We start from the raw sequence: 25449 nt of genomic DNA, 5'->3' as shown, positions 1-25449 counted from the left end.
TACGAGCTTCTGCCGCTAGGGGGTGCGGCTTACATTCATAGTGAATCAGTGTGACAGCCGGCATCATCGAATTAGCATTTGTTTCTTAGGTATGGGCGTTTTGGTAGTGCATTACACCGACCCTCCTGCGATTTCGGAATGGCGTGTGCATCAAATTTTGCCAAAGACTCGCCAAAACGGCTACGGAAACCTATGAAATGCTAAAGCAAGCATTTGGGGAGTCCGCAATGGGTCGTGCACAAACTTTTGTGTGGCATTCACGTTTTAAAAATGGCCGAACCTCTGTCGATGATGACGAGCGTTCTGGACGACCATCTTCGAGCACAACGCCCGAAAATGTTACGAAGATTCGGCAGGCCATTCACAAAGTTCGACGTCGTACCATCAACGACTTGTGCGACATTGTTGGGATAGGCTATGGGACCTGTCAGCTGATTCTAAAGGAAGAACTCCACATGCGACGCATCATGACAACGCGCCAGCGCACACCGCCCTCAAAGTTCGGCAGTTTTTGGCCTCAAACACCATGGCCGTCATCCCGCACCCTCCTTATTCGCCGGATTTAGCTCTGTGTGACTTCTTCCTCTTCCCAAAGATGAAAATTCAGCTAAAGGGAAGGAGATTTGAGACGATAGAAGAGATTCAGGCAGAATCGCAGATGGTGCTTGACAGGCTGACAAAGAAAGATTTCCAGGGATGCTTCCAAGCTTGGCAGCGGCGCTGGGATCGTTGTGTTCACTCCCAGGGGAACTACTTCGAGGGTGATGGATGAATTTAATAACTGAGATAAGTGTACGGGTTTTTATAGGCGCAGTCTTGAAACTTTCCGATCGCACCTCGTATTGAATCCATCCCATATATCACGCAGTTCAAGATAAGGATATTTGTCAGTAACCAAACTGTAAATAATTTGAATAGAATTAAATAAACTAATTGGGCTGAACACTGAGTTTCTACCTCCAGATCGAGAGCTTACGTCTTTTTCTGTTAACAACGATGACAAATGTTTGAGATTTATGCAGAGAGATGGAGGTCTAAATTGTGTAGTAGTCCTACCACTTAAGCATCTAAGGCCCAATGGTAACTATATTTACCACCTGCTGAAACAGTCAATAAATGCATTTTGCCCAAAGTGTATTACGGGTTTCCTGTGATTCTCAGACTAAATAGTGATCCTTATAATGGAGAAATGTGGTGTTTTGTTTGAGGTACAGGCTAAATATTCAAACTTTATGAAGACGAGTGTTGACTTCAAAAGGGGTGATAACTCTTACAAAAGCCTTTTCTGAGTTCGGTGGTGTGTATGATAAGACTCTGTTATCGCCTGTCGTTTTTCTTACTGCACATTTCTAACCTCACTTTTGAACTGGCTTAAAGGCAACGTGTAAGTGGAATTATATTCATGAATACGATAAAGATAATGTATTACAAAATATTTCCCACGCACTTTAAGTCCGTACTCTTGCAAATTATGTTAATGTTGGTGGAATTTATTCAAGGCGAAATTCTATCTTCGACGAGGTATGAATTTTTATTCCATAAACTCAACCCAAAATTTCAAGCCGATGAAATATAGTATTATTTCTGAAGTTTCTTTATACCAGGAGTCTAATTCTAGTAAGAGTTTTTAGATCACAAACCAACGAGGAATAGCTCGCGAGAGAAAAGAATTCACTGTACAAGAATTGGAAAGAAACTTTTTACAAACATCGAAAGTTTTCCACCGAAAGCAACAAACTTGTACGTTGATATAGATCTCTTAAAGCTTCATAAGTACGTCACCTTGCCGTCTATTCAAGTTGCTTGGGTTCGGTTCCAGAAGCTCTTAGAGTTGAAAATTAGTTACATGAATTTGTACTTTCAACTTTCGGGGGGGCGGGGGGGGGGATAATTCTAGAATTCTTGGACACTGTGAAACCCGTTTCAAGAAATATACATTTTACTTTTTATTTTAGAAACCCTCTACAACTATTCTGAATTCTATTGCTCATTAGGTAGAAGACAAAAATATATATAATATAATAATTGTATATATATATATATATATATATATATAATTATTACGTCAAGCCACACAGTACTTTCTTTGGTTTGACCAGAATAAGGACCTTCAACACGTTTCGGTTGCTTGTCAGTTCTCAAACTGACTGTGGGCCGTTGAAGGTATTTCAGGATACAGTGAGCCATTAATTATGCATTCTGAAGCATTATTCTGTGTTTCTGACTTAAGAATTTCAGGAAATAGGTCGTGTGTAGTAACCCCAATATGATGCAAATCCTTGCGTCTCGAGGGCTACAAATCGATAACTCTCCGATAAGCTCTCTCACTCTCGAATCAGCGGGCGATTCGAGAGTGTGTTTACTTTCTGCACACGTACTTTAATCCTGATTCGATCAGTGCACTTCGCTCCTGCAACTCGACGCATTCCGTGTCTTTTAGTTTAAGTCAGTACACTTCGCCTCAAATTATTAGGCAGATTAAATCGATGCCGATCAAACGGCCCGGTGAAGTTCTTGGCATGGCAAAAAACGGACAATGCATACAGAATTTTTGTTACGAAACCTCAAAGTAAATGACCATAAAGGAGACGAAAGCAAAGATACGAAAATAAAATATACGTTCATGTAACAGTTTGTGAAGACTAGAAAGGATTAAGTTGGTGAGATTTCAGATTCTCGCGGCGAGTATGAAGAACATTTTCAGGGATATTGCACCTTATAGTTATGTAGAAGTTTCCCGACGTTTCAGAGGTGCTTGTTTCCTCCATCATCAGGGCGTGAGTTGACGGTAGATAGGGTTGTTTTTCCAACAAATTAAACTCAAAGCAAATACGGTATAAAGAAATCTGTTGTATGCTTTATGAAAGACGCAGGATTTCCGTCATTCCATAAATGAATACAGATTTTATAATTTACAAATCACACGTTTAGAGCCATCAGATAGAGAAACAGAGCAAAAACTCCAGTTCTTGTTACACCAGATCCACCCCCACCCCCCCACCCAACCCCCCACCCCCCCGACCCGTGTTTTACGTTAGACAGAATGAGACCAAACAGATGTTAGTTAACATTGTTTGTTGTTGTTACCGACCAATCAGTTTTAGCTTTACTATACCTGACTAATGTACAGGGGGGGTTTTCATTTCATCTCATATTGAAATCCAAGCTGTCGTGAATGATCTTGATTTTGGTTCTTCTCAATTTTTCCAGAAAAAATATTTAATAAACAACCCACAAATCCCTCCCTATACACCCGTACGTCATCATAAACAGTTAACGTTTTTTTTAAATACTGTTCGACTTAAGCAGTTGAAACAGCGTTATTCAGCAAGCTGGAAATCAACCAATCAAATCATCACTATTGCTATTTCTACATAATGCAGATCCTGTTCTCAGCCAACTTTATTCCATTCTTCGCTTGGTCCCTACTGTCCCCCGCCCTCTTAGATTCCTCATCAAATGCCACCCCCTTTGAGGTTTCCAGTCCAGTGCATTGTTTCTACAACTCCCATACAGATCTGCTCAATCCAATTCTATTTCCTTCATTTAATTCACACTATAATCTCTTCCTGTCTTGTCTTGCTCCAGAACTTTTGGCAGGAGATCTCACAAGTCATTTAAAATTCTCCTGGAGCAACGTTTTACAAATGTTTTTAATTTCTGGCCAACGACTCGGTTTGTCTTCAGATTACGGTAAGAATTTTCCTTAAATAAGATCTACACAGAAGTATTTCCGTGGTTAAGAATTTTATTTTATTTTTTTTTTTTGGGGGGGGGGGGGGTAGAAGGTAAGAGACTTCAGTGTTGCTTAAATAAGAGCATTGTATAAAGCAGATGTACTTCTTGTATCTTATATGCGTCATGTTTGTGTTTTATTAAATATATTTATTTTGTACAGTCTATACACAAACGTTTGAAGTTTATTGGTGTTGTAAAAATTATATAATATTAAAACATTTTGTTGTGTAAAACATTATATTTGCGCTCTTAATCGTAAATACGATTTTACATTAAAAGCGCTAAAAATATATAATGTAAAATCGTATTTACGATTAAGAGCGCTAATATAATATTTTACACAACAAAATGTTTTAATATTATATAATTTTTACAACACCAATAAACTTCAAACGTTTGTGTATAGACTGTACAAAATAAATATAGATGTACTTCTGTTGTAATTTATTTAGTATTTAGGCAATCTGTAAGAACATATGTTTTTATACGTTCTAGAACCACCTGTCTTTGCTGTCTAGACAATATGTCTCTTACGGTCCGAGACGCCTACTGGTCTGTAAATATGTGAGGTCATGATCAACTTTGCGAACCGAAGAAAGTTTGTCGGCATCCATAAAACATTTATACTGTATTGTAATCCCTTTTCTTTGAGGACGTCAGACTACGTGTTTATCGTACACTGTCAACCATTTTCAGTCTGTTTTAGAATCGACTTCTAATCGACTTTACAACTTAAAATGTATAGACCTATCGCTTTGACTCGAATCGAAATGCGACAGTTGTCGGAAAGCGTTACCTTTCTTAAAATTATTTATTTGTTTATTTATTACGATTTTAAGAATAAATGCTCTGTCTTTTATAATGTTCCTGTAACAATCCAAATATAGGAGTATAAATTTAATATAAGAGTTGCGGTAGATTCTGTAAGTTCGTGAAATGTGAAAATTCTTTGCTGTCTTTACCATTGCAGATTTTCTGTTGATATTTCAGCTGGAATTGCACTAGTGACGTGGTTTATATGTATCATCCCGAAAGATGATTCTTGCAGTAGGTTTCCAGTGTAGGAACACTGTGTTAGCTTAGTCCCAAATAATAATAATAATAATAATAATAATAATGTGTTAGTATCGTGACAACGAAATCAGAGTGAACTCTCGAAACGTCGTTGGTGTAAAACAGATACGCTTCAGATAATAGTCAATGTCCAACATGATTCTACCATTATAAATCATTGTCATAGACTTTGATAGAATCATTAGGTTTTTAGTAGTGAGACTTGTTTCGTTTTTGTTCGCAGGACGGTTCCATAGAATTTGAGGAGTTTATTCGAGCGCTGTCGATTACGTCTCGAGGGAACCTCGACGAGAAGCTGCATTGTAAGTATAACAACTTTAAAGCGCGTAATTTACCTACTTTATCTTGCTTCTGAGTTTTATTTCATTAGTAACATTTTCTGTCATATAGAGATGCGTTTTAAAATCCTTGAAATTAAATTTCTGTGTGATGGAAGATGATCCAAGTCTGCATTAATCTTTTCACTGTCTACCATCTAACTGTCAACGACATTTATTTTATTTTCTAGTTCTTGCATTTTTATATTTAAATAATTTTTTTTGTAAAGGAGAATATTCTTTATTAATAACATGTTTATTAGATGATAAAGTTGCGTCATATTGTGATAAATATATATTTGTTTAAATCTTGTCAGTCTAATCACAATAAAATTCTATTAAATATTAAAATATTACTATAATTAACATTTAAATATTTAAAATATATTAAATGATGTTCTCTATCGAAATGTTCGATTTACATTAGAACATCACTTTTTACACGACACGTTTCAGTTCTAAAAGAACCATCTTCAGGTGTATAAAATTATATAAACTTAAATATAATTTCTTAAATGCAACTTCTATCAGATTTCAAATGATGTTTTCTTCCAGATTTTATTGTATTTTTTAATATCGTATTCACACCTGAAGATGGTTCTTTTAGAACTGAAACATGTCGTGTAAAAAGTGATGTTCTAATGTAAATCGAACATTTCGATAGAGAACATCATTTAATATATTTTAAATATTTAAATGTTAATTATAGTAATATTTTAATATTTAATAGAATTTTATTGTGATTAGACTGACAAGATTTAAACAAACATGTTTATTGTCCAACCTCGCAACCAACTAGTATCCCGTCAAACATTTCTACCGAGTACTTAGAACTCTTGCTTCGTTTTCGAGAGGTCGCGGCTTCAAATCTCGACCCAGCTACCGGCTATCCTCAGACCTTCCAAGCCATTGCCGGGTTAAGTACCTTAGATCAGCTCACGACTGCGTCTTTACACATTACTTCTATTTCACTGTTTGTTAATCATCCTATCTTTCAACTACATTCGTAAGATTTACACTCAACGTCGTTAGATAAACAGGAAATAAGTACAGTGCTTTTTAGCTTAGAAATTAATGTGCGTCAGGCCACGGTGGTCTAGCGGTTAGAACGCTGGCCTTGTAATCCTGGGGTCTCGGGTTCGATTCCCGGCGGTGCCCGAATTTATAACTTGTGTTGTGCAAGGCCGTGGTCTAAGCAACACGGAGTTTTCCTCCGGGGGCTTCCCCGGTTTCTCCGTGGCATCCCAACAATTACTCCATTCACACACAGAAGAAGGCAATGGCAAACCACTTCTGGATCATCTGCCAAGAACGTATATGAACAGGTCCCAGTCCGAGAAAAGGATGGAAGGATCCTGTTCATATGGACCTGTCGTCAGACAGAACACTAATAAATAAATAAAAAAAGTAGCTTTGTATTTTCATGTTTCTTCTCATGTTTTAGTTTCACTTCTTAAAACTTGTGTACGGAATGAAATATTAGAAGAAATTTCCTTGAAAGTGAGGGATTTTCTGCGAAATGTTGGCACGCGACGTTGGCAAGGAGCAGATAAAATTCAAGGAATCTGGTATACCACGAACCATCGCTTGAAAACATGCCGAATAAGAAAAAATAGGGCAGCAGGTGACTACTTTATTTGCTTGTCTTTTATTTCCGTTGTTGTCCAACTATCATAGATTATAGCGTCCAATAAGATTCCGTGTTCTGTTACTGCAGTTTTTCGAATTCGAGTTCACTGGCTGCGTCACGCGTCTGTTCACGGACTGAAACTGACCGTCGACCCTAGAAATCTGCCAAGTGGCATCTTCAATCTTTGTCCGGAAATTAGATAATTTACGCCTTGTGATCCATTTCTCTTCCTTCCAACTTCTGTTCCTGGCGTTTTTCTTTGTCAAATTGACATCTTGTGTTTTCGATATTCCCACTATTACGCGGCGCGTCCATCAGAGAAAGCTTTAACAGGCTCTGTAGGTACAAAAGGTACCAGACATGCTGACTGTGTCCCTCACCGAAGAAAAACCTTTTCTCTTTATCAGAACCAGACACGTGATCAGACGTGAATGGAAAAGAAATTACCTTTAAATGCAGATACAGACAAAGAAGCTTTGTGTAGTCGGTGAGCTGTATAAGGCAATTTGGACTTGTGTAACAGACGGGTAATAACGAACACGTCTTTTGAATTGAAATAAATAGTACGAAAAAGAAACAGTAAGTTTCTGAACGGTTGTGGGATTTATTCTTTCATTTAAAGAATTCCATCTGAATAGTGAAGGTATCTATGTTTTTGAAAAGTTTATAGTTGCTCAGCTGACTAACAAATTGTCTCATTTTTATGGCACTCGTGAGTTCATTACCGTGTTCACAACAGCCTGCCACTGAAACTTGCCCTGACCGACTAAAGTAAATACGTCCTTTCTTAATTATGTAAAGATAAAGGTAAATATTTTGTCTACAGAGGAAATGCATTGGTTTCATGTGATTCTCAGAATAAACAGCTATTATTTCTGTGTAAGACTTGAGGTTCTCACAGCGGTGAGTATGAAGATTTCTGTCTTCTGGGTTGTTGAGCCGTGTAGTCTGTTCGATGTTTACGAACGTTTCAGAGGTCATGACGGAGGCAGTATGACCTCCGAAACGTTGATAAACATCGACCAGACTACACAGCGCAACAACCCAGAAGACAGAAATCTTCATACTCATCGCCCTGATGATGGAGGCAGTATGACCTCTGAAACGTCGGTAAACATCGACCAGACTACACAGCGCAACAACCCAGAAGACAGAAATCTTCATACTCATCGCCCTGATGATGGAGGCAGTATGACCTCTGAAACGTCGGTAAACATCGACCAGACTACACAGCGCAACAACCCAGAAGACAGAAATCTTCATACTCATCGCCCTGATGATGGAGGCAGTATGACCTCTGAAACGTTGGTAAACATCGACCAGACTATACAGCGCAACAACCCAGAAGACAGAAATCTTCAGCTATTATTTCTCTAAGCAACTACAGTCAACTGATTTTTGTAATGGTGAAGCGTTGTTTTCTTTGGGGTAAAAACTGGTTTGTGCATCATTTAGATAACCGTCGGCTATTGGTTATTAGACCATTTGTCCGGCGAAATAATATGCAGACCGGTTTTACCAACTCATTCCTTAATCGGCAGTTAATTCTGTTTCTGGCAGTGACCTAGTGTTTGAGTCAACTTTGTGTGACGTTTGTGTTCTTTGCTTCAGGGGCGTTCCGACTGTACGACGTGGACAATGACGGCTTCATCACTCGGGACGAGATGTACAACATTGTGGACGCCATATACCAGATGGTGGTAAGTAGAAGAGCAGTTGAGTCTAAAGAACGAAATGACTGGGGCGGTCTGCAACTAGTTCTAAGTTGAAAATTTTTTGTTGATATAAAAGGACGTTTTAGCGGGGCTTACTGTCCCCATCATCAACACGATGTTGGAACAATATGTTTTAATACAGCTGCATGACTGTTTAACGATGCTGTATCATCTCCTATCATAACCCGTCGAGTAAAATATGATAAATAATTATAATATTATTGTAAGCACAGATACGGGAGGACGTTGACATGGAGGGACTGAATAAAATAACTGCAATCGTCGGTTATGATTTTCTGAATTTAAACGAGGTAATTATCGAATGCGAATCAGACGTATTTCTGTTGTACTAACCTCGTAAGGAACACGCCAGATTACTCATAAAGAGTAATCAGAATTGTAACAACAAAGTAAAAGAATTTCTGTTCCTTAACATGCCTTGTAAGCCCAATCGTATCTCAAAACTTCCTTCGGGGAATGACGAAGATCATTGACGTGGAATATCTGCCTGTCCACAGGGCCAGCAGCCCACAGCAGAGGACGATAACACGCCTCAGAAGCGAGTGGATAAGATCTTCGACCAGATGGATAAGAACCACGACGATCGTCTGACGCTGGAAGAATTTCGGGAGGGCAGCAAGGCGGATCCGCGCATCGTGCAGGCGCTATCGCTAGGAGACAGCAACCCCCCGCCGCGAGAGCAGCAACAGGCCGGAACAACCTCTTCCGCCACGACTTCAGCCTCCCCCGGCTAAGAAAACGTCGCAGCTGCAACCAGAATAGGGGTCGAACACAGCGCGGGCAATGAACGGATTCGCTCCTCGCACTGCGTGTGGAGTTCTTTTCTGTAACCTCCAAGGTAGTTTATAGCGACGTAGTGGACAGTGTTTTTAATTCTTGCAATGTTGGCATCACTAGATTGCGCTTCAAGTCACTGATATGCCCAACACGTTAGGTTTTCCGATTTTGAGCTACACCGAACACTATGAAAATGATGCCTTGATATCCGGTGGGCATTTTTTGTTTCCTATTATCTAAGAGCTTCCACAGGCGTCTGATCGCCCTTATAGTCGCCTGATAATAGTCTCTAGGTGACAGCATTGAGTCCGTTCTGCGTTGCCTTGCAACGGTTGAAGAATTCCGTGTTTGAACGTAGCCGTCAAGATCACGTGACAAGCTTTTAGCTTCTCTACAATGCTCTGAAGAAACAGCATCTCGTGTGTTTTGTGGAAATGCACTTGAGTTTGCTGTCAATCAATGTAAGATGCAAGCAGTATATCGATATATGAATTTGTGGCTTTTGTTTCGATGGATACAGGACCTATGAGTTTTATAAAACGTGAATTAACTCGATAGGCTGTTGCCTGTTGATCCACGCCTGAAGTTTGGCCCCCGGAAACATTTCACCCTACGTTAATTGTTCATAACCGTGGAGAAATCCATCTGTATGAACCCGTTATTCAACAGTCACTTTGCATGGGAAAATAATACAAGTTAATAATTTAATCGCCGGATGTAACGGCGATAATGTTACAAACACTGACAACAAAGTGTGTGTGTGTGTGTATATATAAATATACGTCGTGAATTTTACGCGGTGTGTTTTCATTTTTTGGGGACTTTTTTGTGTATGTGGTTGTCTTTTTGTATCGATTTGCCACAGTCTTTTGTTTTTAAAATGCAACGTGTCCGTCCCAAAGCCTCCCCCAGTGCACAAGACAGCATCAAGCCTTTCCACACAATGGGTGTAATTACGTAAAAAAACTATCGATCGATTAATCGAATGGTGGATGCCAAATGCTTTTGTAATCTAAGCAAATGAGAGTACACTAAATATCTTTAGATATGGTACATAAGTTGTTGCTACTCTTACTAATGGAAAGAAACATTTCTTCCCAAAATCGAAATCATACCTAAATTAATAATTTATAGACATAAGAAAATTTTGGACAGCACTGTCTGGAATTTAAGATTCTGCGTCACAGTTTATAATGTTTTATTATAGTACAGCTTTAATAATGTTAGAAATCGATATAAGCAAGTCGAATTGTAAATTATGCTTCACTGCACTCTTATTACACGTGATGTTCTGCTGATACATGTATGTTTAAACACGTTCTAAATTAAATGTGAATATTTGGGACATAATAAATGCCCTTTATATGCAGATATTTATTATTGAATTAGAATAGCTCGTATTATCTTAATATCTATTATGTCCACTTTTATGAAGGAAGATATCTGTTTCCGTCTTATAAATGTAATCACCACCTCTTAAAGAAAAGCTTCTCAATTATGTTAAAAGTACAACGTCGTTTAAAAATGTTCTCTTAGATAAATAATGCTTGTTTTAGAAATAAAATTTCTCAATAGGAATGGTTATAGGTGTTAGATCAATCACGTAGAAATGTAAAAATATTGCTCACTGTACCTCAAACAGCCGATAAAGGCTTCTTAAGAATATATAAGTTTCGTTTTAATAGATAATTAGTCTGTCTTCAGAAAACTGCGGCAACTGAGGCAATAAACATCCTTAAATACTGTAGCTTATAAGTAGTTAACGGTCTAAATTCATTTGTAAATGTAAATGTAATGCCAGGGCGAATATTCGTAATTCTGTTGTACCACGTAATTTTGCATTTAATATAAGCATTCGTCTGTGGCCTGTGTACCTATGTTGAGAGTGTTTTCATGAGAGACTGCACTTCCCATCTTACAAGCTGAATTCTCGTATAGATTATGGAAGTTCCGAGCATTAATTCCGGTCGTTTTATTTGAATTTGTATTTCCTTTTCAGTACGTACGATCTCTATAAAATGATGTATCGTTTGTTACTGGTCTCTGTAATCTCCGTTAACTCTTTTAAGTATATAAAAGACCATTAGTTATTATTTATACCTGCTTAATTTAGTCGATTAACTTTTAAGTCGATGGTAAAATTGATATACTTCGACCAAACGTTAATTTTTCGCTCTTATATAATCTTCCGTTATCAATCTTTTTCTTTTATTGTGAAATTTCGATAGTTCTAATAACAGTTAAAACTTAAATTACGTAAATGGAGACTTCGGGGCTAAAGCATATTACTTATATTGTACAGAAAGTGAATTAGAATGAATGCTACTAACATACGATCTTATTTAATACAACTTTCAATCGTCATAATTTAAAGCTAATTATCTAAACTTTAGACAGTAAGTACAAAATAAGATTGTTACTAATTCGTGCCGACGATTCCAATATTTTTTTCCGTATAATCAGCACTGTACCTAGAAATATAGACGTAACACAAATGCCTTTACAACTAATTTGAATCTTATAGATTATCGTGATAGGGTAAATCATCAGGTATTATAATTATCTGTCTTTACTTTAATATGTGCTGTCATGTATTTGTGAATATTTTACCCCTTCAGTCATTAATACTCTGTGGTTATAGAATGCAGATAAGACCGCCAAATGGAATAGCTATTCAACTGAGTGGGTTACTTAAGATGAAGTACTGAATCCGGGGCTGTCGTGTAGGCATCCACCCATGTAGTCGGATTTCAAGCACCCATTTTTTGGAATAAAATAAATCCTCCGTGAGTTCCATCCAGCTTTCTTCGTGTCCTATTTAATGCCAAAGGGCCTATATTTTAAAAACAAAAGCTTGTTTACGTCATTTGTTTTTGTTTATCGTATATTACAAGCTAATGTTTGTAAGGTATATAAGAATCCTGCAGAAATTATCTAAGTTCTAATTAGTGTTTGTCCCTGTAATGTGCTGTTTCGCTGTTTTGTGAAAACTTTTCTCAACGTATTCTTTTTAACTCGTCACTTATCAAGAAAGAACATCTGGAAAGTGAATAACAGTGATTTAGTGGTTTTATTCCTTCCCAGAGATGGATATGTAAAAATATTGAAAGGAGAGTAATTCATATTCAGAAAATAATCATAATATTCATTTTATTCAAATTTTATACTTATCTTTTTTTTAATGTAAGGACCGTAATTTTAAATTCTTTGAGACCAAATTTTGAACATTTAGTTTTGTTTAAAACTCAGTAAAACTATGAATCGTTGTGTGTTCACTACATTAAATTTTAATATTTATTATATTTGTGGGGACATCCATACACAATTCAAAATGACCCCCTTCAAATACGAACAATTGAATGCAAAATGTCTCTCGGAAAGCAGAGTTAAAAAGGAATCTGAGTTTCAACCAACTACGTTACAGAATTACTCATCAGTTGAAGTTTTATTCTTTGGTCCAGGACCCGTTCCAAGTGGTACACTAAATTAGTCGTTAGAATTCCTTAGTACCAACCCACAGAATGATCTTCAGAGATCACAACCACTAAATAAACTGTAAGACGTGGTAACTTATATTTTAAGTTTGCGTTAGCATGTTGAATATCGTACAACTTTTTATTTTATACGACGTTGTAGTCTTCTCATAATTTGGCAAGTTATATGGACGAAGTGATGAACCACTTTACGAAACATTTTATTTCAGACTTTAGCAAAAAAAAAAAAATGTACCGCTGTGCGTCATATAAATTCGGCAAATAAGAGAATTCTTACATTTTAATTTTTTTATACATTCAGTATGTTTTAGTGCAGTGTATAGAAAGTTCTCTGCACCTTACAAATTACAACTAACGAGGCCAGAACATCCAATCATTTTGGTGCAATAATATGTTAGAAAAATAACATTCTCTAATTTCTGGTTTGTTACTGCGTTTAGGCACGACAAACGTAAACTGTGTTTGTTTGGTGATACTTATATGGGAAAATGGAACATGTTTCCAGAAAACAAAATATAACCCGAAAGTTATTAATTGTAATCAAGTCCCGTTCAATTAAAATAATTTACAAAATATTACCTAATCCTACTTCTAAGTGAATTTCGGTAAAGTCTCACATTTAGAGCTTCGATTTTCCCTCCACACTGCAAATGTGCGTAAACAGAATTAATTATTGAGAACGCTTAAAAGTACCGCAGTCTTACAACTGAATTCTTTCATTTCACCAAACGATGATAATGTATATTTCCACAAACTTCTTTCGATATGTATACCAAAAACACAACTAATATCTGAGTTATAAATGACATTATAATTTGAGTTAGTTTCATAAGATATTGTAATTGCGTCATATTGTGAATATTATAACAATTATTTATTTTAATCCGTCTTATCACAATATTTTAAAATTTCTTATAATTAAGATAATAAAATATCATTGATGTTCCATATCGATTGATCGATTTACATGTTCCGAAATGTAAATCGATCAATCGATATGGAACATCAATGATATTTTATTATCTTAATTATAAGAAATTTTAAAATATTGTGATAAGACGGATTAAAATAAATAATTGAGTTAGTTTGGTGAGTAGCCTCTCCAGCTGCGCGAGCCACGCCATTTGTTTTTTTTATTATTATTTCCGTTATTTAGGTCGTGCAGTTAAGATAAGGAACCCATAATATAGCCTTGTATATGTGTCAATAGTATACCTATATGGTATTTCAATATTTCCACTCTGTACTCTTCTCTCGCTTTTTGCCATAGAATTAGAAGTGTGTCCCAATCTAACTAATGCATAGTGATAATATCGTTCGTATTCCTAAAACTAGTTAAAATGGCGAGAAATTAGTATCGAACCCGAGTTTTACCCGACACAGGTCTGTTATGCACAGATCGAACACCTATACAAAGCCGAGTTAACATTAATTAGAGCCTGCGTTCGATTGATCGGAATTCGAGTTACATGCGAGTTCTCGATCGCGACTCGAATTCGGTTAAGTGTGTACATTCTAGTGGTAAATATATGTGCAGATGATGTTAATACGTATTAATTTCCCAGTGAAAATTGAATGCTATCCGAATTAATATAAACCCGGCGAAATAATAAAATACATTTCACAGTTCATTCTCACGATCAGATATTTCGTCAGATGCATACGCTTGTACAAGAAATAGACCACACATTTTATAAAATTTTACTCAAAAGCACGAATTTAAATTTACTGAGAGCATATTTCAATAAAAAAAGATACTTTATCTAACGAATGTAATAATTTTATTCATAGTATTATTTACCCGTATAAAATGGAATGCATGCCATATTTCTTATCTAAATAACAATCTCGTATCAGGGACTTGGGCACAACGTTCAGTTCTGTGAACTTAGATTCGGATAAATAAATTTGAAAATGTGACGTCATTCACCTCAGTTATTTTAATTGCTAAGTTATGTAGAAATTTTAACAATAAATTCCTTTGAAGTTCTGCCCTTTGTGGAATTCCCTCGGATGTTTTGGTATAAATCCATTCGTTCAAAAATTGCACTGTCCTTACGTCTTTAAATTCAGAATAGTTATCCTTCAAACAGTAAACATATTTTCTTAGTTCTTCTGATAAAATTAATTACTCTTTTATTCATATATATACTAAGGCATCTAATTTTAATGCATATTTATTCCTTCATCTGCCATGAATTAATTTATCTTTAGAACTGATTTAGCTTTCAATATTTACGTGTTTTTTTTCTTTATAATATTTATTCATGTACTGCCATCGTAGGAAAATTTCTGTGCAATCAGGTAAAGTTTTAAGATCGAATTTTCAACATCATCCTTGTAGCACTATACCAGTGTCTTACAAATTCTGCTCACTACAAAAAAAGAAAGTCTGTAAAATTCTAATTCAGTATGCGATTAGAAGCTGTGTGATTACAGTAACACGCCGTTAGGATGTATGTGACATCACTCTGCATCTCCCCCCCCCCCCCCACGTTACACCAAGAAACCAGGTAGTCTTCGACTGGAGCATAACGAGATCCTAATTGTAAAACTCCTAGGTTCGATGCCCCTATTTCACAATTCTCATTGTAGCCAGAGTTGTATTTCTCTTTGTAAATATGGCTTTATATATTTTCCTGAAACCAAAATACTCGAAAACATACAATCGGCCTATTTATGTGACTTATTGTTTTTATTTATGTTGAAAATATTCTGTGATAATTATATCATAATGCAATAATGGACTGTTTTATTGGAAATGTGTTTTAATGACATGAGTTCACAAAGTTTGTTACGTTTTTGTAAAACATGATTAAATAACTCGTGTTGTTAAAGAATGTGATTGTATTTGTATTAGTGAATGTGTTAAGATATGGCTGTCGTGTTAATTACAGAAATGCAAGGCACTCTAGGTGGCTAATCTTGTAGTGGATTCTGCAGTATGCTACTTTTAAGTCACAGTGATGTTAAAAACCTTGTATACTGCACGATAGAAAACTTATAAACTCATAAACTCATAAACTTCCCAGACAGCTAACATTTAGTACTCACCTACATTCATGTTACTAAGTGGTTCTGAAGTGTGTTGAAATAACGAACGCCATGAAGCAAAGTTCTTGCTGTGAAACTGATAGTGCCCTCAGTTTGTTAAATTCGCCGCCTTTCATGAAAACCTGAGGTTCATTAGTGTCTTCACAACAGCCCATCTCCGGTCCCTGTTCCAACTCACATTAATCTAATTCGCACCATCGTAAAATATCTGAGATAATTTTCAAGTTTTCTGGTACCTACGACTTGGTCTTCTAAGTGGTTTCTTCCCTTCAGACTTCTTAACCAAAATTTTGTACGCATCTCTTATCTTCGCCATGCCCGTTACATGCCCTCCCCATCTCTTCCTTTTTTTTATGTAATTGTAATATTTGAAGTTCAACAAAGCTCAAACAACACAACCGTGGAGAATTATTGGATTTGATGGCTGGGGCAACTGACTTCAGCCTCAGCCCACGTTCTCAAAATAAAAAAATAGCTGTATTTGTTTTGATGTCCAGTACGGGTGTGGAGTTAAGTCTGGTAAATGAAATAAGGTACATGATCACACGATAACTGTATTAATACCGATTTAATTTCATGTATGTTTTGATATTTCAAGAAAATATAATACTTTTTGGAGAGATTTTCTTCTGGAACGTTGGGTCATCTGGTCTGGTAGGGCGATTTACCAGATTATGGAGGCAATAAGAACCTCTGAAACGTCGGTCAATTTTCACCGGACTATACTTCCCAGAAGATTTATTTTCGTGCTCATCACAGTGAGAACTCAAAATCTGTCAGAGTACACTTCATTCTCTATCCATCGTCATGTTGATAGCTTGTTTTATAGTGTGGGAAAGTAACAGCTAGTTTTGTGTTGAATGTATGGGTCAGAGTGTATTGAATATACGTGTTCTAACACTGCAAGAACGCAACTACAGTATACATCGGGGCAGGCCAGTAAATACTTGGTAAATTTGTGCTGAAGGTCCCTCAAGCTACGCTGTAGTCAGCACTGACATCTCACTATGAAGTCAGATATTATTAGCACGTAGGATTTCTAGTGGACAAAATAACATGCGAGTATTTTAAATGATGTACATTGGGGCCATCAACACAGCTGTACAGTCAAACCTCGGTTCACGAACTTAATTCGTTCCTGAAGGTCGTTCGTAAACCGAAATGTTCGTAAACCGAAACTATTTTCCCCATAGGAATTAATGTATCGTTCCACGAAACTTTGCACCTCGCCCCATTTTGCACAAATTTCACGGATCAAAGAAGTAGCAAGATCAGACACACGAACACCATTTTCATGTTTGGCTATGATTTCTTTCTTAACATCTATCATGATATTGGTATTTTTCCTTTCCACTTTGCTGCTATCATTGTCTTTCTTTGGCCCCATGCTGGATCATTCCTCTACGAACACTGCCGACGCTGATACTCCCAGCTTATCGCTCCACGATGATGACGGCTTGCGTGTTCGTAACTCGAGACACAGTACGTCATCCGAGTCGCTTTGTGTTCGGAAAATTTGTTCGTAAACTGAATTGTTCGTGATCCGAGGCGTTCGTGAACCGAGGTTTGACTGTATTTGTTTTCTATAAAACATTACATGTTTAAGCTTTAAGCCATATTCGGGTGTTACTTTTAAGATATAAATGCCTCGAGCAGTTGGAGATAACCACGAATTATGGGTTGATTCGGTAGTAGCATTTCAGTTTGAAATCTAAAGTAACGCATTCAGATGCCTAAGTGCAGATGTGTTTGTAATATTAAAATTAACCCTGAAGAAATAGGTTGTGATATGGCTGTAAGTCTAATCTCTTGTTCACGTAAGCGAACGGTCGAGTTTATAGAAGGCGGGAAATTTCTTTATCACATTAGCGACGATCAGCTTCTCAATAAATATCGATACATTGATATAATCGTAATTTTACCTATGGTCCATGCTCATCTCACGGCCTCGGAGAGATGGAATGTGATTGATTAGTCACGCTGTTTGGTTGAATCCGGTCCACATGATGTTTCCTTAAGATCCATTTCAATGTTAATCACTCACTCACGCCTGGGTCTCTCAATATGTCTGTTCCTTAAAGGATGTACTACCAAAATGTATGAGTTTGCGATTTTCCTTATACCTGCTGCCCCTTTTTTGATTTAATCACCTAGGAGTAACATGTGAAGCACACGATTATGAACCTACCCGAAGATCTGAATTCTGGGATGTTGCGCCGTGTAGGCTGGTAGAAAATGACCGACGTTTCAGAGGTGCTTACTGCTTCCATCATTGTCCAGATGGCGGTAGTAAGCATCTTGAAACATTAGTCAGTTTTTTTAGACATTACACGGCACATCTCAGAAGACAGTAATCGTCAAATTTGCCTCCGTCAGAACCTGAAATTTTACTGTGAAGCTAGTCCTTATGAATTCTTCGAATATTTATCACAGCACTTTGTTGTTTAACGACTTTTGTATGCCCTTTTTTATTGAGTGCAACATCTGATGTTTAGGTTTTTACGTGTGAAATTGGAGGATAAAATATTTTAGTGCGAACTGCAAAGCTTGGTAACAGTTTAACTTGTACGAAATTCATTAAATACGTTTTACAAAGACTGATATTAAGTTGATACATGAATTCCACTTGAGAACGCAGAGCACTTAGGTTAGTTCTGTTAGGTGCTGTGTTTACGAAGTAATTATCCTGTATGCGCAGGACGGAAATGTAAATGTCAAGTACGTTGCAGGCACTCACCGGTCTGTAGCCACGGGGATCAACGGAATTCAGAGAACTAACAGGCGTAGCTTCTTTCATACCTGAATTGTACCTTAAAATGAGTCAGACCCGTCTCACATTCTCTCGTAGTTCATCTGTCTGGAAGTTGGATGCAGAGGTTGAACATTGCTCGTACCAAATCCGCCATTAGCCATGGTCATGATCCACTTCATTCAACGCACACTCTCGTATCACGACAGTTATGTATTTGAAAAATATCGGCTGAAATTGTTTCAAAATCTGCTTCTTCTGAAAATAATAAGGTTCATTTACTTTTCAAATAACCATTAAATGTTTCAGGTGTTTCAAGCATCGTCAGAGACCAGAGCCTATGATTACGTAACAGGTTAATTCCTGTAGGTCTTTACCGTCATCTCCACAGATACAGATACAAATCTCATGACATCTTCTTGGACCTTCCCCCCTTCAATTATTACACCTTGCGTATTTTTCAATCAGTACGCATACAGACATCATTTGAAAACCTTTTGCTTATTAGGCCATTGGTGATAACTGGATTCATTTAACCACAGGGTCTTCAGATTTTCAGGATTTCGCTCTGTGATCACGGGAAATGAATTCACTTAAGATACAAGTTGTAGATGCATGAGTATTTGTTAACTTACGAATGTCAGAGTGCACAAAGTATTGTTCTTATATTCAAAATATAGCACTGTTTTTGTTGATCTCTCGTCAAAGTTCTTGCAAACACACAGAGGCTTCCTACATTCTATCTAGCCATTACCTTACTCAGTCATTTATCCATCTATTAATTATCTATACATTAATTATTTATTTTTAATCCGTCTGATCACAATATAAATTTTATTTAAAATTTCTTATAATTAAGATAATAAAATATCATTCATGTTCCTTATCGATTGATCGATTTACATTTCGGAACATTTACACAACATGTTTCAGTTTTTATAAAACCATCATCAGGTGTAAAATATATCTAAGAACTTAAAACTCAATTATGATTTCTGTAGTTTTTTGGTGATGTTTCATTATATTTGTTTTTCCATATTTGGGCGAAGGTGTTGTTTTTCTTAAATGTTATTAGATGTACATATCGGCCTGTAAGTAAATTATTGAAAGAAACACTAAAGAATTTGAAAGAATTTATAGAATTATAGAGAATAAAATGCAAAATATATAAATTATAGTTAGAAAATATCAATATAAAAATAAATATAAAACATACCAAAGATGTAGGAGTGAGTGATCAGACGGATTAAAAATAAATAATTGATATAATATTCACAATATGACGCAATTACACTATCTTATCTATACATTGCCTATCCACTTAATCATCCATTCGTCTTCCTACTTGTTACTTACCTCAGTATTTGCCTTCCAGTCCGTATGTCTGTTCCATATCTAATTCCATTGGTCCTTACAGTACGCTCAGTTAGTCAAATTTTCCGCCTTTTATGGAACCTGGAGGTTCTTTAAAGTGTTCACCATATCCCGCCTCTTATCCTGACTTGAGCCAAATGAATTTAATCCACGTTCTTCCTTACTGTTTAAAGTCTATCGTGAATATTTTACTTCCATCCACGCTAAGGTCTTACAAGTAGTCTCTTCCCTTCAGGAGATGATAAAGTTGCGTCATATTGTGTAATAATAAATATATATTATTTAAATCTTGTCCGTCTAATCACAATAAATTCTTATTAAATATTAAAATATTACAATAATTAACATTTAAAATATTTAAAATATTAAATGATGTTCTTTATCGAAATATTCGATTTTACATTAGACCATCATTTTTCACGACATGTTTCAGTTCCTAAAAGAACTATCTTCAGGTGTATATAATTATATAAAGATTCAAATCAATAATAACTTAAATACAATTTCTATATATTATTTTAGCGTACATTTTTATCAGATGTTTATTAGATATCAAACGATGTTCTTTTCCAGATTTTATTCCATTTTAATAACATATTCGATGTTGTTCTGTATACGTACATCATGCTCAATATGACTTTATAGTGTGGGTGAACTGAACTCAGTTCAAACACGGCAATACTTCCAGACAGATGTAACTCCTCTACAACTTTCATTTCTGGCTGATACAAAAACAACAAAAAACGTTCTTCCCTTCAGGTTTTTCTAAGGAAAATTGTATTCAATTCTCACTTTTATGAGTGCTATGCCCCCCGTTTATTTATTCCCTTATTCATTTAATCACTCAGAATATAATCTAATAATTCACACACCTGTCTTTACTTGGTTTATGCATTGCTATGTAATCCTGGTGAGATATTTCCTTTGAAATAGTCAGAAAGTTAGACTTCGCGCCTATATTGATGACCTAAGCGGATGACGGAAGCCCCAGGCTCTAGCGCGCAGCTACTGTAAAAATGATTCGACACGAAATACCAAGACGTAAAGTAACAAAGTTGGTGGAAAATAAGTTTCAGAATAAAATACATTTTTCAAGCGTAGCCACGTGAATGTGCAGTGGGCGAACTGAAAAAAGCGTGTACCGAAGTTAATATGCTTTGTAAGCGCTGCCCCTTAAAGTTTTCATATCATATGATTCAGTTTCGTTAAAGTTAATCATCTTCAATAAATCTGAATAATGACTATTTGTAGCCCTTATATCAGGATGGTTGTTAATATATGTGACACAAACATTTCTATAAAATTCTAAATTGTGAGACAAAGTTAATAAAGTTCGGCTGTTTCATAAGTATTTTAAAAAATTAGATATGCGTAGTATGTTTTATTTCCTTCTCGTTATTAACTTTCTTGTCTCAAAGACTGCAAGTTTCTCGTGAATAATACAACATATAAATCAAGTCGATTAATCAGCTGAAATAGAAATCAGTAACCGCTTGCAGTAACGGGTCCGGGGTGACAGAGAACACGTTTACATTTAATACACAAGTCGAAATTTCAGACAACTTCGTCGCAAAATGTGGACAAACAATATGGCCTGGATTATGTTTCACAAAAACACATACAGAATCGAAGGCAAACCAGACATCGTGTTCAAATGTTACTCCTCCAAACTACTTGAATTTCTTATGACTTCGTGATATTATATTCCTTTTAAGTATGACAAAATGGGAATAAAGTGAAGTACTAAAGAAGAATGTTTTATGGTTCTGGATGATAAATTGTTTAGGTTGGTATTAAATTATACTAAATGTCGTTCGGTTAAGTAGTCATCACTGCTACTTCATATTAGTGATCTTCCAGGTTCAAATATCGTCCTGGAAACCGACAGTCCTTAAGTTTGCCCTGGTTTTCCTCCGATACTCTAGGTAAATGTGATAGTACTTCAAATTATACACGATTTATTCCTTCCACAACCTTTCAGGTCCTTGTTCACTAAGTTTCTAATCATTCTATATTATACAACCTGAAAAAATTACAGCATCTTTAAACAGATCTTAAATAAATACATACGATTTACGTTTTAAATTCCAACTGTTTTCATTAGGTGTTATGAATTCGTTTTGTTTTCATAATATTGATCATACAAAAGTGGTGAGAAAAGAATAAGAATTCTTTCACATATAAAACAGTAACAGATTTTATCATGTCAAGGCCTAACATAACCTAAATTATTTATAACTTTTTCTTCTCAGGTCCGTATTCGGTCCATGGCCTCCTCAATTCTCCTCTTCCATTCGGTCCTCTGTTAGGTCCGTCTGTCCCTCTAATTTTATGTAAAACTTTTTGTTGTTGTTGCTACGTGGCTGCTTTAAAATGTTGCTATTTCAATAAACCAAGGAAGTTTTCTTCTGAGAAATAACTTCTGAATGCAAGTATTATGAGAACACAGAGCCTTGGAACTGGAAACTCTGGCAGGTGCCTTGCATTTCGTAGTTGATTAATCATAAAATATAAAACGTTTTTCTTCTCTAAGGTATGCAAAGATGAGTGGCCTCCTGTTGCTTTAATGAGAATATTCTCCATGAGGTCAGATAGCATGCGTCACATTCTCGTCAGACCTCTGACCCACTAACTACTGAATACACAAATATCTATTGAACTTTAATTTTATTGCTGAGCATGACTGCTCTTGAGATTAGATGGACAAGTATATCTGTATTGAACTAAGTAGGCATACACATTGATGTCTCACCACCAGATTAGAGGACAAAATTATTGTATAAAGGTAGTTAACAGATCCTTTGAAAATGTGTCAAGTTTAAATATTTGGGAATAGTAGAGAAAAGTTAGAATTGCATCCCCAAAGAAGTTGAGCTTTGAATTTGAATAATGCAGTTTAAAATCGTTCATCTTATAAAAATGTAAAGGTTGAAACATACAGAACTGTAATTTTATCTTTTGTTTTGTATGGGTGTGAACTTTGGCCTGTCATACTTCTTAGAGGTCCTTATTCTGGGCTTTTATATTGCACCAAACAAAAGGAAGTCAGAGAAAAAATTACACTTTTAAAGGTTGAGGGAAGAACAAACTTTTGACATTATCTGAGGACAAGATGCTGATGAGGATGAAATAACAGGATTCTGGAGAAAATTACATAATGAGAAGCTCCATAGTTTGTAATCTTAACAAAATATAACTATGTCGTCAAATCAAGAAGGACGAAGTGGACGAGGTGTAAACCGCACATAGGCAGATGAGGAATTTTGACTGGAAAACATGAAGGGAAGAGAGCACTTGGAAAACCTAAGCATAGATGGGAGGATGATGTTAAATTAGATGTTAAGAAAATGGGGTTGCAAGGTGTGGACTGAATTCATTTGACTCAGGGTAGGGAGGGGTCTTGGTAGGTTATTATGAACACAAAAATGAACCTTCAGGTTCCACAAAAGGCATCTAATTTCTTGACTAGCTGAGCTACTATATGCTTCTCGAGAAGGTATCTGAATAATTGAGTTGGTTGGTTAGTTAGTTAGTTATTTAGTTAGTTAGTTAGTTAGTTGTTTAGTTAGTTAGTTATTAGACATTTTCTGTTAATTTTGTTTTAAAATTCATAAAAATTTAACGAACACCATACTTTCCAGTACTGGAAGTATAAGACTGGACTGACCACAGTTCACAGCTTCAAGAAACAACCCTATGTAAGCCAAATGGTGGCCAGCCCCCTTATTTACAAGCAACGTATGTTTTCCCTTTTCCAAAAGTAAATTGCCATTTAAAATCTCCTCCCTCTATATCGCAACATAAGCTTCTTTATGCATGTAATCTTGTTGTAAATCGAGTGTGATTAACGAGATCGGGTGTTGCTTTAATTAGTTTGTAACTTGCTCAATAGAGTGTGCAAGAGCTCAGATCCTCACTTTGCAGGTATGTAGCTGACACTCTGCAAGCATAATACTTCTTGTAGTCACGGAATTTTCTCTAAAGTTCTCTGGAATGTTGTGTGTTTTCAGCAACCACAAATCCTACGTGGTTTGAATTATATAAGTCTGGTTTATCATATTCACTATAATATTAATAAAACAATTTTAATATTTGCAGACAGTCATGTCTCATAATTAGATACACATGAATACATTTTAAATCATGTATAGAACACTTACTCCCTTGATGTTTGTCATGTGACTTAACAATCATGTATGTTAAAAATATTTGTTATAGCATGATTATTGTTGCCTGTATAATTAATACAGTATAGTGTTTTAATTGTAAATGGTGTGTAAATAATTCCCATAATACATACTTTTACTTTCTCTCCATTCTAAACAGACACCGTACAAATATTTAATGTGGCCATTTTGCAGCCATGAACATGGCTACATGACTGTGTATTCTCATTTATTGTTATGTAATATGTGATCCCCATCATGTAATAAAATAAACTAATTTAAAGGTAATCATAACACTGGAGTAAACTTCATATTTTAACAAACTAAATAATCTACTATAAAATAACTCCTTGTCTATATGGGGTTCTATTATGGGGCACAAATTCATGCTGCTTTGTATTACTTGGTTTATAAATTATATTTTAAACTAAATTCTAATTCTTACATATGTAATTCATTACATTACAGGAAGTAACGCCTTCCATGATATTTTTTGATATTGTAACAGTAACTTAGTATAATGGCATATTAATACAGAACAAATTAACAGTTTTATTGCTTTGTGGAAAAAAATTACATCCTAATTCATCTGCAGTGCAACCCAAAGTGTGCATGGTTAGTTTACCACAAAGCATTAAGTCATGCTAACATTTCCAGGGATATTTTTCTGATTGATAAAACTTAACTCCACTATGGTACAAAAAATATACTCAGTGTTACATATTCTATTAATTGTAGTTAAAACATTCTTCTGGAAACAGATGCCTACTTTGATCCCAGTCATGACCAACTTCAATCCAGCTTACAAACTCACAACCTGTTTTCTTACAACATATTTTAATGCCATGATGCCACAAATAATTTATTTCAGTAAAATAATATACATTTAAATGATTGGCACTCCTGCATAATATTTAGTAAGTTCTGGTTTTGAATCTCTACCAAAAGACCAGGTATTCTCATCGGCATGTTCATGTATTTCACCTTAATCTCCTCAGTAAAACTGGACATGGCATCTTCCTTCCACATTTTCCCAAGTACTACAGTTCAATATTATATCCATAATATCTATAACATATCACCACTTAATGTAGACAAAAATCAAACTTCTTCTCTACATGAAATTTATTCTTCAAATTACATACTAATTACTTATTCTTCATGAACTCCTACCTGATTCAGAAGCATCCATTACCATTACTTTGGCTGTGGTGGCCCAATCAATAGCCACCAAGATTATTTAACTTAGCCCCCAAAACTTCTTGCTATTGGCCTTCAAGTAGGATGCAATCTAAATGTCTCCTATACCCAACAGCACTGAAGCACTGAAAATTTGGATG

The 25449-nt window shown here is 35.8% G+C and overlaps 1 protein-coding gene across 1 annotated transcript in view; it reads left to right on the top strand.

Moving 5' to 3' along the window:
• LOC110838229 (frequenin-2) overlaps positions 1 to 24403 on the top strand; it is a 107643-nt gene extending 83240 nt beyond the window's left edge. The window contains exons 5-7 of the mRNA XM_087340127.1: positions 5036 to 5114; positions 8371 to 8459; positions 8993 to 24403. Coding sequence (XP_087196253.1) covers positions 5036 to 5114; positions 8371 to 8459; positions 8993 to 9229 — 405 coding nt within the window. The 3' untranslated portion in view covers positions 9230 to 24403. The remainder of the gene's footprint in view (positions 1 to 5035; positions 5115 to 8370; positions 8460 to 8992) is intronic.
• Positions 24404 to 25449: the final 1046 nt, after the last annotated feature.

Source organism: Zootermopsis nevadensis, unplaced genomic scaffold (genome assembly GCF_977971745.1).
Source record: "Zootermopsis nevadensis isolate Lab colony 2312 unplaced genomic scaffold, Znev_1.0 Znev_ptg000003l, whole genome shotgun sequence".
NCBI lineage: Eukaryota > Metazoa > Arthropoda > Insecta > Blattodea > Termopsidae > Zootermopsis > Zootermopsis nevadensis.
This window is presented reverse-complemented; position numbering and strand designations above follow the sequence as displayed.